General features: G+C 53.5%; 1 protein-coding gene across 1 annotated transcript; it reads right to left on the reverse strand.

The window, feature by feature from the left end:
- Window positions 1-205: 205 nt before the first annotated feature.
- Window positions 206-10,887, reverse strand: PCYOX1L (prenylcysteine oxidase 1 like). The gene is made up of 6 exons (XM_004696714.2): window positions 10,800-10,887; window positions 5,437-5,643; window positions 4,164-4,338; window positions 2,962-3,173; window positions 1,562-1,702; window positions 206-1,106 (listed from the first exon to the last, which is right to left on the reverse strand). The coding sequence occupies exons 1-6, from the start codon at window positions 10,885-10,887 to the stop codon at window positions 445-447; spliced, it is 1,485 nt and encodes a 494-aa protein (XP_004696771.1). The 3' UTR covers window positions 206-444.
- Between the last annotated feature and the right edge of the window lie 3,675 nt (window positions 10,888-14,562).

Genomic DNA, 14,562 nt, shown 5'->3' on the forward strand with positions numbered 1-14,562 from the left:
CACTAGCCAAAAGCTTGGTGGTTTGACCTCACCGAGAGGCTCCTGGGAAGACTGGCTTGGGGGTTTGCTTCTGAAATGTCAGAGCCTTAAGGACCCTAAGAAGTAGCTCTACTCCACACGTCCAAGGTCACTGGGAGTCAGCACTGACTGGACACGCCGACTGAAAACCAGTGTCGGAACTGGGCAGAAAACAAGGCAGAAGCAGTTTGAGGAAATGGATTTTTATTTCTTTTCTTAAGAAAAAATAAATAAACTGAACACACTGGTCAGGAGGGATTTTCTTCCAGCCCCGCTGTAAGAAGCCACTGCCGTGAGGATCCAGGCAGACAGCAGGCCACGTGGCCCCGCCGTGCAGGGGAGCGGCTCAGAAAGATTCTGGGGGCAGGCGGTGCGGAGTGGGGGGCTGCGGCGGGGCCGGGAGCATCCCCAGGCTGCGTGGAACCCTCACAGTTCGGTTTTTACCTTGTGCATCAAGTCCTTTTGGTCGATCTTGTCCAGGTCCTGGTACCACCGGTTGTAGGCCAGCAGGGCCACGTTCTTGGCGGCCACAGCCATCACCTCCACGGAGCTGGCCGCCCACTCCAGGGCGCTGAGGTGGAAGAGCTGGTCGTGGAGTGCGAAGCTGGGGAGGGTGCGGCGGGAGCCGTAGAGGGGGTGGGCCTGCCACTCAGCCGTCTGTACCGAGTAATAGGAACGGAAGAGGGTCTTGAGTTGGGTCCGAAGGAGGGGCTTGGGGGACTGGACTCTCCAGACGGCTGCCTCCTGAGGCTGCTTCCGCCGGAAGTTGGCCGAGATGTTGACAGGGCATATGTTGTCCAGGGTACTGAAGAAGCTGGGGAAATCCGTGGTAAGGATGCTGGCAAAGGGGAACAGTTTAGGGTCGGGGAAGCCGAAGTAGGAAGAGTTGAGGTAACCGTGGACCAAGGAGACAACGGTGGGCTGGTAGGCAGCCTGCAGGTCATCGATGGGCGGCGTGAAGCCTTGGAAGGTGAGGTTGCTGCTGCTGTTGTCCAGGTGCAGGGGGCTGGCAATGACCACGATGTCGTAGAAGTCGGAGCTGTGGCGCTGCTCGGTCTCGTAGCCTACCTCGTACAGGGCCTTCCCCTCTGGAAGGAGAGGGGAGACACACCATTCGCCTTCCTTTGTGCTTGGCTTGCTGCTCTCCCACCCGGGTCCCACCACCGACGGCACCATGCCAGGGGCTCGGGGTGGAAAGCGGGCAGCTGGGTCCAGGAGGGGGTCCCAGTTTCCACGTGCTGGTGTGGCTGCCCCGGAGCCCATGGGGCTGGAATCAAGAGAACCCGTTCTGGTTCTGACCAGCTGGGGGCAGCACCTAAGGTGGTGGCTCAAAGGTTTCACTGGATTAAGGAGGAGGTCCATTTCTGCAGGGGGACAGCAGTGCCCTCTGGTGTCACTCAGCAGTGCTGGGCTTCCTGGGTGGTTTTCCCCTTTCTTTCCCCCAACACTCCCCAAGAGATCAGAAGCCAGGGTTTGGGTACAGACGGCAGAGTAGGGGTGTCTGGGCACGGGCTGGGCCCGCCTGCTGCTCTTGTCCACTCACCCTTACTGTGCAGGGTCACAGAGGTCACCGTGGCGTGGATCACGTTAGCCTTGGTAAGCCTCAGCAAACCAGAACAGACCAGCTTGTTGCCTCCCTCCACAGACCACAGGCTGCCCTGGGCCCCGGCAAGTGACATGGCCCCTGGACAAAGGGGGAAGGTGGGTGGTGAGTTCTGGGGGGTGGGAGAGCCCACTGCACCCACTGTGAGCCTCCTCCCAACCACAGGCAAGGGCCCTAACCCTACCCACTGGCACAAGGCAGGGAAAGCACCGAGCCACAAGTAAAGCAGACAGGATTTGTGATGAATCCCTTATAGGGCGGGAGGGGAAGAAACGAGCTGAGGCTTTGCTGGAACAACAGAAAGGAAAGGAGTTCTTCTCCATTATCCTCTGGTGGCAGAGTGGTCACGTGTAGGGCTGCTAACTGCAAGGTCAGCAGTTTGAAACCACCAGCCGCTCGGTGGGAGAAAGTTGAGGCTTTCGACTCCTGTGAAGATCTTCAGGGGCAGTTCTATCCTACAAGGTGGTTGCCACAAGCTGGCTTGACACAGTGGCAGAGTTGAGGAGCTGGGCAAGAGCAGGGGAGGAGCAGGTCTGAGGGCAGCGGGGGCCCGGCTGGGTGCGAGGAGCCCGCTGGCTTTCGCATTGGCAGCTGACACAGGAGTCTGCCGCTCCTGGGGGAGCTCTGGGAGTCGGTCTACTGAAAGTCTTGTGACCCCATGAGATTGTTAAGGGAACTCGGGTAGTTGAGAATTAGCCAAGGATTGAGTTGTGGCCCTCCCATGCTATGAGGGTGGGAGAAGAGAAGGAACCAGTCTCCCTGGAGGAGGGCAGCCAGTGCCCGCGCAGCTGGTTAAAAGCCAACCACATCGTATCAGGCCCAGAATAGTCACCACCCTTGGGGGAGACTTGCCTCAGCTCCCCTGGCAGATTTGGCTTTGACCCCTCTGGGTGCTGTGCAGCTGTACCATGCCCACCTGCTGGGGGGCGGGGGGAGGTGCTGCAGCGGATAGATACCAGGTCAGAGGCCCCAGAATGGCTGCTCTTGACACCAGGGTAGAGAGCAGAGTATGACCTAAAGGCTGCACTTACACACTTACACTTACACAAAGGATTGTCAGACAGCCAGGAGTGGCCAAAGCACTCGGGGCCTGTGACGTGAGCCTCTATTTCACACACAGTTGCGGAGGCTCTGTGTGTGTGTGTCTGTGTGTGTGTGTCTGCACTCGTGACTGCCAGCTCCTGCCAGGACCAGGTGAGGCTGGGGCAACAAAGGGCAGAGTGCTTAGGCAAGAAAGTCTTCCTGGAAGCTGGGCGGAGGTGAGGTGGCACCTGGGACCCCAGCCCATCCTGAGCACCACGGGGAGGCTGAGGGTGGGCAGGCCGGGGGCGGAGGCTCACCGGCAAAAGCAGGCATAGCTGCTGACTGGCCGTAGCTGGCCCGCAGGACGGCAGAGACGACGTCGTCGATGAAGCGCTGTGTGACGCCCACCTGGAGCAGGGACTCGGCCACGGAGCGCTGGGTCATGTTGATGAAGGTAGCCTCCCCCAGAGAGTAGAGCAGCTCCTCCACCCCAGAGAAGGCGTAGCCGTGGGCCTGGTACTTGTAGATCCTGGGGACACACAGCGCCAGGCCTCGCGCACCCACCCAATACTGGGGCCCTCACCTGGAGGCCTGCCAGGCGCCCTGCTTGTGAAGCTGGTCAGCTCCCCGACCCGCCCTTGTTCTGGTGGTAGCCCCTCCAAGGGAACAGGGCAGAGGGAAAGGTGGGAGAGTGTTCTTCTGCCTTCCCATCTGGCTCTGCTGGGTGACAAAGATGGCACCTCTCTGAGCCTGCCCTGCCTGAGCAGGGCAACAAAGGGCAAAGCACTTAGGCAAGAAAGTCTTCCTGGAAGCTGGATGGATGTGGGGTGGCACCTGGGACCCCAGCCCATCCGGAGCACCATGGGGAGTCTGAGGGTGCCAGCCAAAGCCCTGCAGCCTCCCACGGCCATCCCTCCGCCAGATGCTCCCGCTTTGTCTTTGCTTTTAGGACCTTGGACCACACGGCAGCACCCTCTCTGCTGGCTCCAGGGTGCTCTCCTCAGGTCCAATCTGGCAGGGTACCTGCTCCCTCCCAGAGCCACCCCCCCCCCCCACCAGCAACCCACTCACAGGGGCTGGCCCCACGCCTGCAGCCCTCAGCTGACTGACGTCCGCAGCTGGTCTCTGGGAGGCCGCCTAGTCTGGGGCCATGGCTGAGGGTCAACAAGACAAGGGGGGCTGTCCGGGAGGCAGTTCAGGTGTGGGCGCGGAAGTTAGGAGGCAACTGGGCTTCAATCGACAGATGGAAGTCATCTTCTGCAGAAAGGAGGACCCAGCGTCCTGGGCTCGGACCATGTTGACAAGGGCGAGCATATGACCTTTCCTAGGGCGGGCGAAACGAGGGCAGGAAGGCCCAGACTCTGGCACTGGGCGGACAACCGGCCAAGGGAGCAGTCTCTGAGCACCTTTCGGGGCTGGGGGGCTGACATTGGGGTGAACGTGTCCTGCAGTCTCTAGGTGCTGATCAGGAAGGGGCGAGGAGTGAAGGGGACAGGTAACGGAGGTGGCGGAGCCTTACCTCATGAACTTCTCCATGACCTCCTCCACCCACATCTGCAGCCGCAGGAAGCCGATGCCGTAGTGCCACCACAGCCGGAAGAGGTTCAGCAGGTACCAGTCGGTCTCCTCCAGCACCAAGTGTGCCCCGCCGAAGATGGCGCTCCGGCCCACCACCTCGCGCCGGTGCCGCAGCCCTGCGGGGACACGGAGTGCGCTTGGGCAGCCTGGACTGCGGGGCCTCCCAGAAGGACCGGGAGAGAAAGCCCAGTCTAGGTGGGCCACGGGCGCCGCTCTGTTCAGACAGGCACCAGCGCCTGGGCACTTGCTCGGCTGTGCTCGCTGTTATGGACAGGGAACGGGAGTGAACGCGGCCACCCTAGGGTGCCCAGGGCTTGCTCTCGGCGGCAGCCCTGGCAGCCCAATCCCAGCGCCATCTAACTTTGCCCCCTGGCGGACTGAGCCGGTAGAGTGGCGCTCACTGCTCCCGCGAAAGATGGGGAAACCGAGGCTTAGAGGGCATATGGCCTGCGCCAAACCTTCCCTCCCCAACCTGCCCCCGAGTCACTACATTCCCTCCTGGGGACAGCCGGGAAGTCCATTGCCCGAGCACCTGTCCAGAGACAGTTGACCCCACACACTGTCCACAGGGGCCGCCTGGCATCTGGAAAAGACGTACTTCCTCATTCTGGATGCCCGACGGCCGATTGTGTGGGCCCCATCACTTTCTCATCACTGGGGCATCTAGTTAGTGCAGAGGATGTACTGAGCAACCGTGTCGGCAGGCCACCTTGCAGGCGTGTCCGCACACGTGTAGGATCCCTTCTGAGAAGAGGCGTTTCTGGATCAAACGGGGTATATGCCAGTGAGGCCTGCAGCCCGAAGCCCCAGCTCTCGCTCTGGTTCACTGCATGGCTTTGGCCCAGGCCTAGACGCGCTCAGTCCGTTCCCTTGGCAGGCGCTAGCCCCCACGGTGAAGGCTGGTGGGCAGGGTTAGAGCAAGCTCTCCTCTAGGGGTGCTGGGAGTCAGAACCGACCCCAGGGCAGTGAGTTTGAATTGACCACCTGGAAGGGTGCCAGCACGTGGCCCGAGGGAGCCACGTGGGGACGACTACCAAGAGGCGGCACCTTGAAAGGAGGAGAAACTGGCCTGGGAATTAAAGCTGAGTTCTAATCCCTGCTCTGCCATGGACCCACTGTGCAACATCGGGAAAGTTCTTGCCCTCTCTGGTCTCAGGAGAGTGAAGTGCATGAGTGTTGGGCCTTGACCGTGGGCAGGGCGGGCGGCCACTCACCCAGCAGCCTGACGAAGTCCTGCATGTGCAGGCTCAGCGAGTGGAAGGATGCGGCCCCGCTCTCGTAGTGCTGCTTGTTGACAGAGATGGTGGCCAGGCGGCCGCCCACGGTCCCCTTCTCGAACACGTCGATCTGTACGCGGGGCCCGAAGTGCTGCTGGAGGAAATGGGCCACAGCGGAGCCCCCGATGCCAGCCCCGACCACGGCTGTCAGCAGGCCCGCCAGGCGGGGGAAGAGAGACGAAGGAGGTGAGAGGCTGCGGGTGGCCCCTCAGTCCTCCCACCGTCCCCAGACAGTGTGCTCCACGGACGCAGGCCCTTTCGGAAAGGAGGCTTGCAGCCCGAGGACTTGATGAGGTTATTAAGAAAGCACAAAGGCCACCTAAAACCTGTCTGTTACTTTGCCCCTCAGTTGACAGAGACACTTTAGCAGCGAGAGAGCAGGAAAGAATCTCCAGGTTCTGCGTGGTCCTTTTAGCAGAATGCCCTTCGTTTGCTACAAAACTCACCATAAGACCAATTTGCTCTGTAAGCTTTCAATGAACCCACACAAAATGCAAAAACCCAACAACAACCCAAAGTGCAAACAGCTAAACCAACCCACCCCCCACTCCATCAAATCAAAACCAACCCACCTCACTCGGTGGCAGTTGGTTTATCATCGCTGGTATTCCTACCTCTAACCCGGTCACCTGTAAACTCGGCTGTCAGTGGCGTGGACGTTCTCGTGCAAGTCACTGATCAGAACAGCTCACTGGGCAGGGGTCTGAGGTGCTACCGGGAACCCGTCCCGGCAGTCTTATCATTAAACAGCAACTTTAGAGAACTGAAAGCCATCTGTGAAACTATGGAGCTTGACTATCCCCCCGCCCACAGTGCTTGCCTGCCATGAATCTGAGGCAGCTATGAGTCTAGTTGTCTTACTTACAAGGAACAGGAGGGAAATCCGGTGTGACTGGTCCTGTGGGGCCCACACCAGACCACCCTCACTAGGTTGTGACAGGCAAACCTCAGACACTAGCTGGTTCATCATGCTCCGACTCCTGTCACCTCAGCCGCGGGCTGAGCTCCCGATACTCCACTCTCTCATCTGCCTCCGTGTCCTTCCCCACAGTGTCCTTGCTTACGCTCTCCCTCAACAAGGGTCGATGACTTGCTCCCCTTGTCTACAATGATCGCTGGCTTCTACCGCTCCTAGACGTTACGTTCAGCTTGGCTTGCTGGACCTTAGAAGGCAGGCCTCGTGGCAGATCCTGAAAGACTCATCTGCCATCAGCAGTGATGGCCCTCATGCCCTGTCTCTGCTGAGTCAGGTTTGAGTTTCTGGCAGCTCCCTGGGATATATTGCTGCAAGTATTTTCTACTCAATTATCTTGAGTAGGAGTTTACTTGAATGTGATAGTGATATTGATTGGCAATGTCCACATGCTGTTGGGTTGTCTTTCTTTGGAATGGGCACAAATATGGATCTCATCTTGTTGGTTGGTCAGGTAACTGACTCTCGTTAACCCTCCCAAGCTTTGAGAGCAGGGCTGCTATAGCCCTCGAGCCAGGCTCAGTAAACAGCTGTTGTACATGCCCGGCATCTCCAAGGCATTTCCAACGACGCCCTTAAACTTCACACAGCTATATGCACTGACACGTTCTCCTTCCCCTCCATCTGCAAACAGAGTTGCAAAATATCCTATTTTCCCTGAGAAACTGCGACCCCAAGTCCTGGAAGCTGCTAGAGAGAGATAGGGAAGCAGACATCAACACCTCATTGTGTACCACTGAATTCAGCACTTTACCAATCCCCAGTGATCCTGGGGCCGAAAGATGACTTACACAGGGCTTCTGCCCCCAGGAGCCAGGCACGGGATGGGCCGACGCATGCACAGTTAGTTCTGGCAACCTGGGACGAAGCACAACAGTAGGGCCCACGGAATCCCAACGAGGAAGCAATGAATTCTGCTAAGAAGGGGCAGGGACAAAGCTTTAGCTTGGCTGGATGGCGCTCTGAAGTACCATCTGATCAAGGCCCTACAGGACAGCAGGGCTTTTGGCCAGTGAGAAGAAACATATTCTCTCCAGAGAGAGCCGAATGAACAAGGGAAGCATGTCAAATGGAACTGTGGGTGGGTTGAGGAGGTCAAGATGCCACGCCGAGGTGTTCAGACTTGACGTCCTTCTAACAGGAAGTGCTTCGTTCCTGTGGGTGGAGTCTGAAGCACTCAGGAGGAGCACAGGCTCTGGTCAGTGGGCTGAGGACAACAGGGACAGCTACCGGACAGCTTGCCATTGCCACATGTCCTGCCTGGGAGAGGTGGCAGGGGCAGACCAAGTCCTCCATTGCCAGAGACTGTCCTGCTGGGATGAGGCTCTCTGTACTTTCCCCAATGTCCTGCGGCTTGCTCCCACAGGGTGGGGTAAGACCCTGTAACCTCTGGACACTACCTGACAGACAGGCAGGTCATTAAGACCTCTTTCCCGTTCTTCGACGCCTGGCTTGGAATCAACCTTCTCTTTGAGGTCTTCTCTGGCCACTCCAGTTCTCAGAATTCCCTTGCTCTGCAAGCGATCAACTCCACGCCCAGCTGAGCTCTGACATGTTTCAGGTCAACTTTGCTCACTGCCATCAAGTCGATTGTCTCACAGCGAAGAACTGCGCTGTGCGCTTCCGACCACGTCAACTGCTTATGGCCCGGGCTGTGGGTCTGTAGTTTAAGAAACCTCACCATAGCACCGATCCCAGCAAGTCTGTGGTGGTTCTCTCGGGCATCCCAAGGTACTTCTGACAAGTGCGGTGCGTGGAAGGCGTGAAGACCCACCCCCACCTCTGCCTAGAATTATTTTATGAGAGGGAGTGAAAATAACACTTTTTAAAAGGAAGAAAGAAAACAAAAACTGCAGGCAGATCAAATATGGAATTCTAAGAAATTGTCGAGAAATTTGGAAGTCAGTTACCTGGCCAACCAACTGGGAAAGGATCCATATTTGTGCCCATTCCAAAGAAAGATAACCCAGCAGAATGTACAATAGCATTAATATTGTTACGTGCAAGTAAAACTCTACTTAAGATAATTAAAAAATGCTTGCAGCAATATATCCCCAGGGAGCTGCCAGAAACTCAAACCTGATTCAGCAGAGGACAGGGCATGGGGGCCATCACTGCTGGTGTCAGATGAGTCTTGGTTGGAAGCAGAGAATACTAGAAAGATGTTTACCTGCGTTTCATTGACTAGTCAGTCGTTTGACTGTGTGGACCAGACCACATTATGGATAATATTGAGAAGAATGGGCATTCTAGAACACTTAGTGGTGCTCATCCGGAACTTGTACAGGGACCAAGAGGGCGTCTTTGAATCAAAAAAGGGCATCCTGTACTTCATGGTTTCATATCAGAAAAGATGTGCGTCAGGGTGTCATCCTTTCACCATGCACATCCAATCTGGGTGTTAAGCAAATAATCTGAGAAGGTGGATTATATGAAGAATGCAGCATCAGGATTAGAGGAAGGCTCATGAACAATGCATGATATGCGGATACAACCTTGCTTATTTAAAGGGAAGAGGACCTGAAGTGCTTACTGATGAATATCAGACCATTACACCTGAGCATGAAGAAAGCAAACATCTTCACAATTAGACCAACAGACATCATGGTAAGTGGAGGAAAAATTGAAGTTGCCAAGGTTTTAATTTTACGAGGATTCACAAACAATGCTCATGGAAGCAGCAGTCAAGAAACAAAACAACATACTACATTAGGCAAATCTGCTGCAGAAGACCCCTTAAAAACATTAAAAAGCAAAGATGTTACTTTAAGGACTAATGTGAGTATGATTCAAGCTATGGTATTTTTAATCACTTCGTATGCATGCTTGACAACGAATAAGCCAAACAAAACCCACTATTGAGCTGATTCTGACTCACAGCAACTCTCTATAGGGTTTCCAAGGCTGTAAACCTTTGGAGGAGCAGGCAGCCTCATTTTTCTCCCTTGGGGCAGACATTGAGTTTGAACCACCAACCTTGTGGTGATCAGTCCATCATTTACCCAACTGCATTGCCAGGGCTCCTTTGACAACAAATGTGAAAGACCAGGGAAAAATGAATCATTTGAAATATAATGTTGATGGTGGATACGAAACACACAAGGGTGTTGTTCCAAAACGCTTGTGGAAATATGGAACGAAAAGATACTGGGGCTTTCCAAGAACTTTTTGAAGCCCTTGTATACCATGGATTGCCAGAAAAACAAACAAATTCATCTTGAAAGACGTACAGCCAGAATGCTCTTTAGAAGAGAGGACAGCAAGACTTCATCACCTCATATAACTTGGACATGCTCTCAGGAAGGACCAGTCCCTGAAGAAGGACATCAGGCTTGGTAAAGTAGAGGTCAGTGAGAAACGAGGAAGATCCTCCCCGAGAAGGACTGACAGAGCAGCCACAACAACGGGCTCACACAACAACTGGATGGCTGGCACAGGACTAGGAGGGTGGGAGACCCTGTGGTACACAGGGTCACTATGAGCTGGAAGAGCCCTGACCCCTAATATGGAACGGACTGCACCTAACAATACATGCAGCTCACTGCAATGCATCACAATAGCCCATATAAGATGGATTAATGGGCACATGAGTTGTTTGATGTAGATCCAACAAAGCAAACAAAATGGTTTTGCCTAATGGTAGAATGCAGGTGGGTCACCAGGTTGAACTAGGAATGAAAGCTATAAAAACTTTTCAACTTTGCTACATATTTGAACAATTACAAAAGAAAAATATTGAGCCCCGCCCCATAATAATGAAACCGATTCCCGTAAAACGACTCCTACTGTCATTTGCAAATCTCCCTCTCGCAGAACTACCTCGGGCTCTTAAGACTATGTCCCAAGTTCCCAGGATAACGCTGAGAAGAACCTGCTTCTAGGAAGCTCTCCTGAGCAGCAACGCCTGGGGTGCAGCGCCTTTCTCGGTGTTGAAGCACTTTGTCAACCATCGTACACAACTTCCCTGTCCTGTGTCCTACCCTCGGGGAAGAACCGCACCTACCACAATGATGGCTCTTAACACCCCTGTGTGAATGAAATCGCCCAAACGCCGACTGCCTGGGGGACGCCTGGCCAACAGCTCGGTCCACAGCAGATACTCACTGAGTGACCCTGGACCTTTTGATGAGACCTGTGGCCGGTCCTGCCAAAGCCCCCTTTCCGTCGCACGTAGCCCTCTACCCATCCTTTAAGCTCCTCCCCATGGCAGACCCCGTCTTCCCCCGCGGCCGTCTTGTCCAACCACCCAGCTGCCCTCCCTCCCCTTCCTCCACTCAGCGGCTCCGGGCTGAGAACCCTTTTCCCGCCCATCCCGTCCTTCCCGCACCGATTTTGCCGGGCGGGGCATCTCCGCCTGCAGCAGCGGCGGCGACCAGCGTGGACAGAGCGGCGAGGAGCAGGGCAGCGCGAGCCATGGCCACTGACGACCAGGTCAGCGCGCCCGGGCTGGCGCTCGAGGGTGGGCGACCTGCTCTCCGCCCCGCGCTGGCGTCCCTGGGCGTCCCGCCTTCCGGGCTCGCTGGTCGCAGCCTCTGGTTGGACGAGCAGCCGTCGCTCTCCAGCCCAGGACCCTCATTAGCTGAACTCTCTCTCCGGGAAGGAGTCGTCATTGGCAGCTTCCTCGTCCCGCCTCCTGGATGCAGGCTTCTCATTGGCCTGTTCGTCCTAGCTCCGGCTCAGGTGCGGGCGCCCTGCGTTCACAGCATCAGGACCAGAGTCCCGCGGCTGGTGGAAGGAGTTGAAATTTTGAAGAATGGGTTCTTTGTGTCTCATGTAGTCCTTTGTTATGAAACCGGCAGTCCGATCTGTCCTTGCCATCCGGTGGTTGCGACGATCACGGCAGATAAGGGGACTCGAAACCTCTGCAGTGCCTGGAAAAACTGGGATTGCTGATCAAACAAGTAGTCAGGGTGGTCAGAAGCAGCCTTGTGGGTGTGCCAGACCTTTTGGGGGGCTGTTATTTTTGTGTGCTTAGTGTCTGTATAGTATTTCTTTCTGCCTTCTGCTTGTTAAACACCTAAAGAGGAGAGTTTCACCCACTGTCTTCCCACTGAAAGGGAAAGTAGGCAGGGGCAGGCTCCCATCCCCACCTCTCCAGTAAGAGCAGCTTAGTGTGGCTAGGTTCCAGCACTGTGCGGAGTAGATATTCCTCTGGCAGAAAAAGTTGGGGATTGAGTTTCAGGATAAATTAGGAAAATCCACTTTTTTTCCCCTTTTCAAATCACTAAGGAACTGAAAGCTCAAACCAAACCATCAGTGTTGATTTTGACTCATAGGACAGAGAAATGCCCCATGGAGTTCCAAGACTGTATGTAACCCACTCCAGTACCAGGGCTCCTAAGATCTTGATCTTGAGGATACTAAAAGCTTATAGCTGGGGTTCTAAACCAATGAGTCGGATTTACTAGCACCACTCTGGCTTAGTACTAGCAAAGAGGTAGGTGAAAAATTAAGCTGGATTCCTGACTGCCTTCCCAGTTACTGGCATATAGCCTTGTTCTGACCTCACCTTCCCTATCTCTCTAAGTGCTTGGCTTTCTTCAGCTCAGCTCACTGGCTTTTACATCTCTACCCTCTTGGGGTAATGGTCCTCAGCGGAGCCTTGTCTAAAGCTTGGCTTTACATTTTCATACCCTTCCATAATCCAGTTTCGTATATTCCCAGTGCTAGTCAGTCTGTTAGTCTGGATACTTCAGAGAAACAAATCCACAGCAACTCATGTATAAGTTTTATATAAAGGTTAAGTGCGCATCAAGAAAACATCCCAACCCAGTGCTGCCCAAGCCAAGCCCATTAACCCATATATCCAACACCAATCCACAAAGTCTTCCTCCATCTCACAAAACAGGCACCATGATGCTGACTGCAGGAGGAAAGCTGAGTCACTGAATGTGTAAGCATCTCAGCGCCGGCAGGGGTCTCCACCCTGTTGTTCCAGCATCCAGGGCTATTATCAGGGTAGATCCAAGCGGCTTCTTCTCAGGGATGTCTTGCAGGAAGTGAGCCTTGCCAGCTAAAGCAGGGAACTGGCTAAGGCAGCTACACCCTGGTCCGATCATTAGAAAGCAAGAAACCTGAAAACTTGAAAGGTGAGGCTCACTGAGCTGTTTATCCCTCTGCCCTTCAATTAACCCATGTTTATCGGCCAGGTTGGCACAATAAACTTAACTACCTCAGGCTGATAATTGCAAGATCAGCAGTTTGAAACCACTGGCCACTCCCTGGGAGAAAGTTAAGGCTTTCTACTCTTGTAAAGATTTAGTCTCAACCCCACAGAAGCCGTTTTATCCTACAGGATGCTATAAATCAGAATTGACTTGAGGGCAGTTTTTTTTACTAAGTAACTATATTCTTATTCTTACCCACCCTGAAGTTGTGGTGGCAGTTTTCAGAGGCGGCCCCTCTCTGGAGGGCTGGGCTGCTGCGTCATCTCAAGGAACTTCCACGGAGCATCAGCACAGTGGATGAGCAGTCAGCGAAGGGACTCCACCATGGCAGTGCAAATGACAAATCAGGCAAACACTCTCAACAGTGGAAGCAGTTCTTTTATTAAAAAAAAAAACACCATTTTATTGAGGGCTCTTATGAAAACAGTTATTTCAATTCAGGTTTTATTAAAGTTGTTTCTAGGCATTATAGTTCATCCTGTTTTCCCCATTTGGTTTTGCTTTCTTCTCTTACCAAAATCCTTTGCCACGAATGAGAGCACCAAATACTTTATAACAGACGGGCTGGTTCCTTCCTGGCAATGAGAACCCAAGTCCTGAATCCCCAAGGTGCTCTCTTCAAGGGAGCCAAAGCTTCCTTACACATCATCTGCTTGCCTGTAAGCCTCTTCACTTGGCCATCAAGATGAAAATCGGTTAAGAGTACAACAAAATTTTCTTGTTTCTTTTTTTTTTTTTAACCCCCACCCCAATTTTCTTGTTTCTTAAATATAAAAAACGTAGATCTTTGTTATGGTAAAACACACACACACATACACACACAAACTCACTGAAAACTGGATGGACATTCACTGTGATTGATTAGCCTGTTTTCTTAAATAATTAATGTTCATTTAACCACTCTCCATTTCCCTAGACCTTGGGGAACTGTAAAAACAATGTGAAAAATAAAAACAACAAAAATAAGTGTTTACAGAGGGCCTGCTGTAGTAGGGCCTTTACACATTTCATTTTATGCTCACAACTTTATCATGAGAACATTTTAGATAGGAAAGACTCAGAAGGGTGAAATGACTGGGGCCCAAAGTCAGAGAGGTCCCTGGGCTGTGTTTGGGTTCAAGTCCATGTTGTATGTTCTGTCTTCCTCAAAGTCACCAGCTTCTTAAGATGTTTTTTAAGGGTGTGTGTGGGATTCTTCCGAAAAAACCCTGCTAAATTCTGAGTTAGTTGTACCACTTTAAGATTCTTACTGCTCTAGTGTCATCTGCACTTCTAGATTTCAAATCTGCAAAACTACAGAAGGAAAGACCGAATTCTTCTCAAGCAACTGGCAAAAACATGGCTATCAGAGAACTCTTGAGGTAGTTCTGAAAGCATTTCCAGTTCTTTGGCCGTGAGTCATCCCGGGGCAGCTGATTTTCATGTTGCCATGATTTGCCAACCTCACGGGATGAAGGCAGAGAAGGGACACACCCTTGTGGCATGGCTCATTAAGTCTATATTACCCACTCAGGGCAAAGTCAGGGGATCCTGGTTGAACACCACCACCAATCTTTGCCTGTATGTTCAAAATGTGCATATTTGTAAGTGGAGAGGGGAGGGCTTTTGGGGGGTGGGCTTTCCATCATAGGCAGGCTTGTCTTGCTGGCCGTTGACTAGATTCTGGCTCCCATTGACCCCATTATAGAGCAGCGGTGCCCGGAGCGTTTCCTAGGCTGCAGTCTTTCCGGGAACAGATGGCCAGGTTTCTTCTCACGTGGCGTGGCTGGTGGGTTGGAACTGCTGACCTTTCAGATAGCAGATGAGCACTTACCTAGCGGGCCACCAGGACTGGTCTTTGTATTGTGCTTACAGTGATCTCATGTCCTACTGAATGGAACCATTGGTTCCAGAAGCAGAAATGGCACAAATGGTGCTCTGCTG

The sequence above is a fragment of the Echinops telfairi genome, unplaced genomic scaffold (assembly GCF_000313985.2).
Source record: "Echinops telfairi isolate 266 unplaced genomic scaffold, ASM31398v2 ScPeMD7_7469;HRSCAF=8507_0, whole genome shotgun sequence".
Taxonomy (NCBI): domain Eukaryota; kingdom Metazoa; phylum Chordata; class Mammalia; order Afrosoricida; family Tenrecidae; genus Echinops; species Echinops telfairi.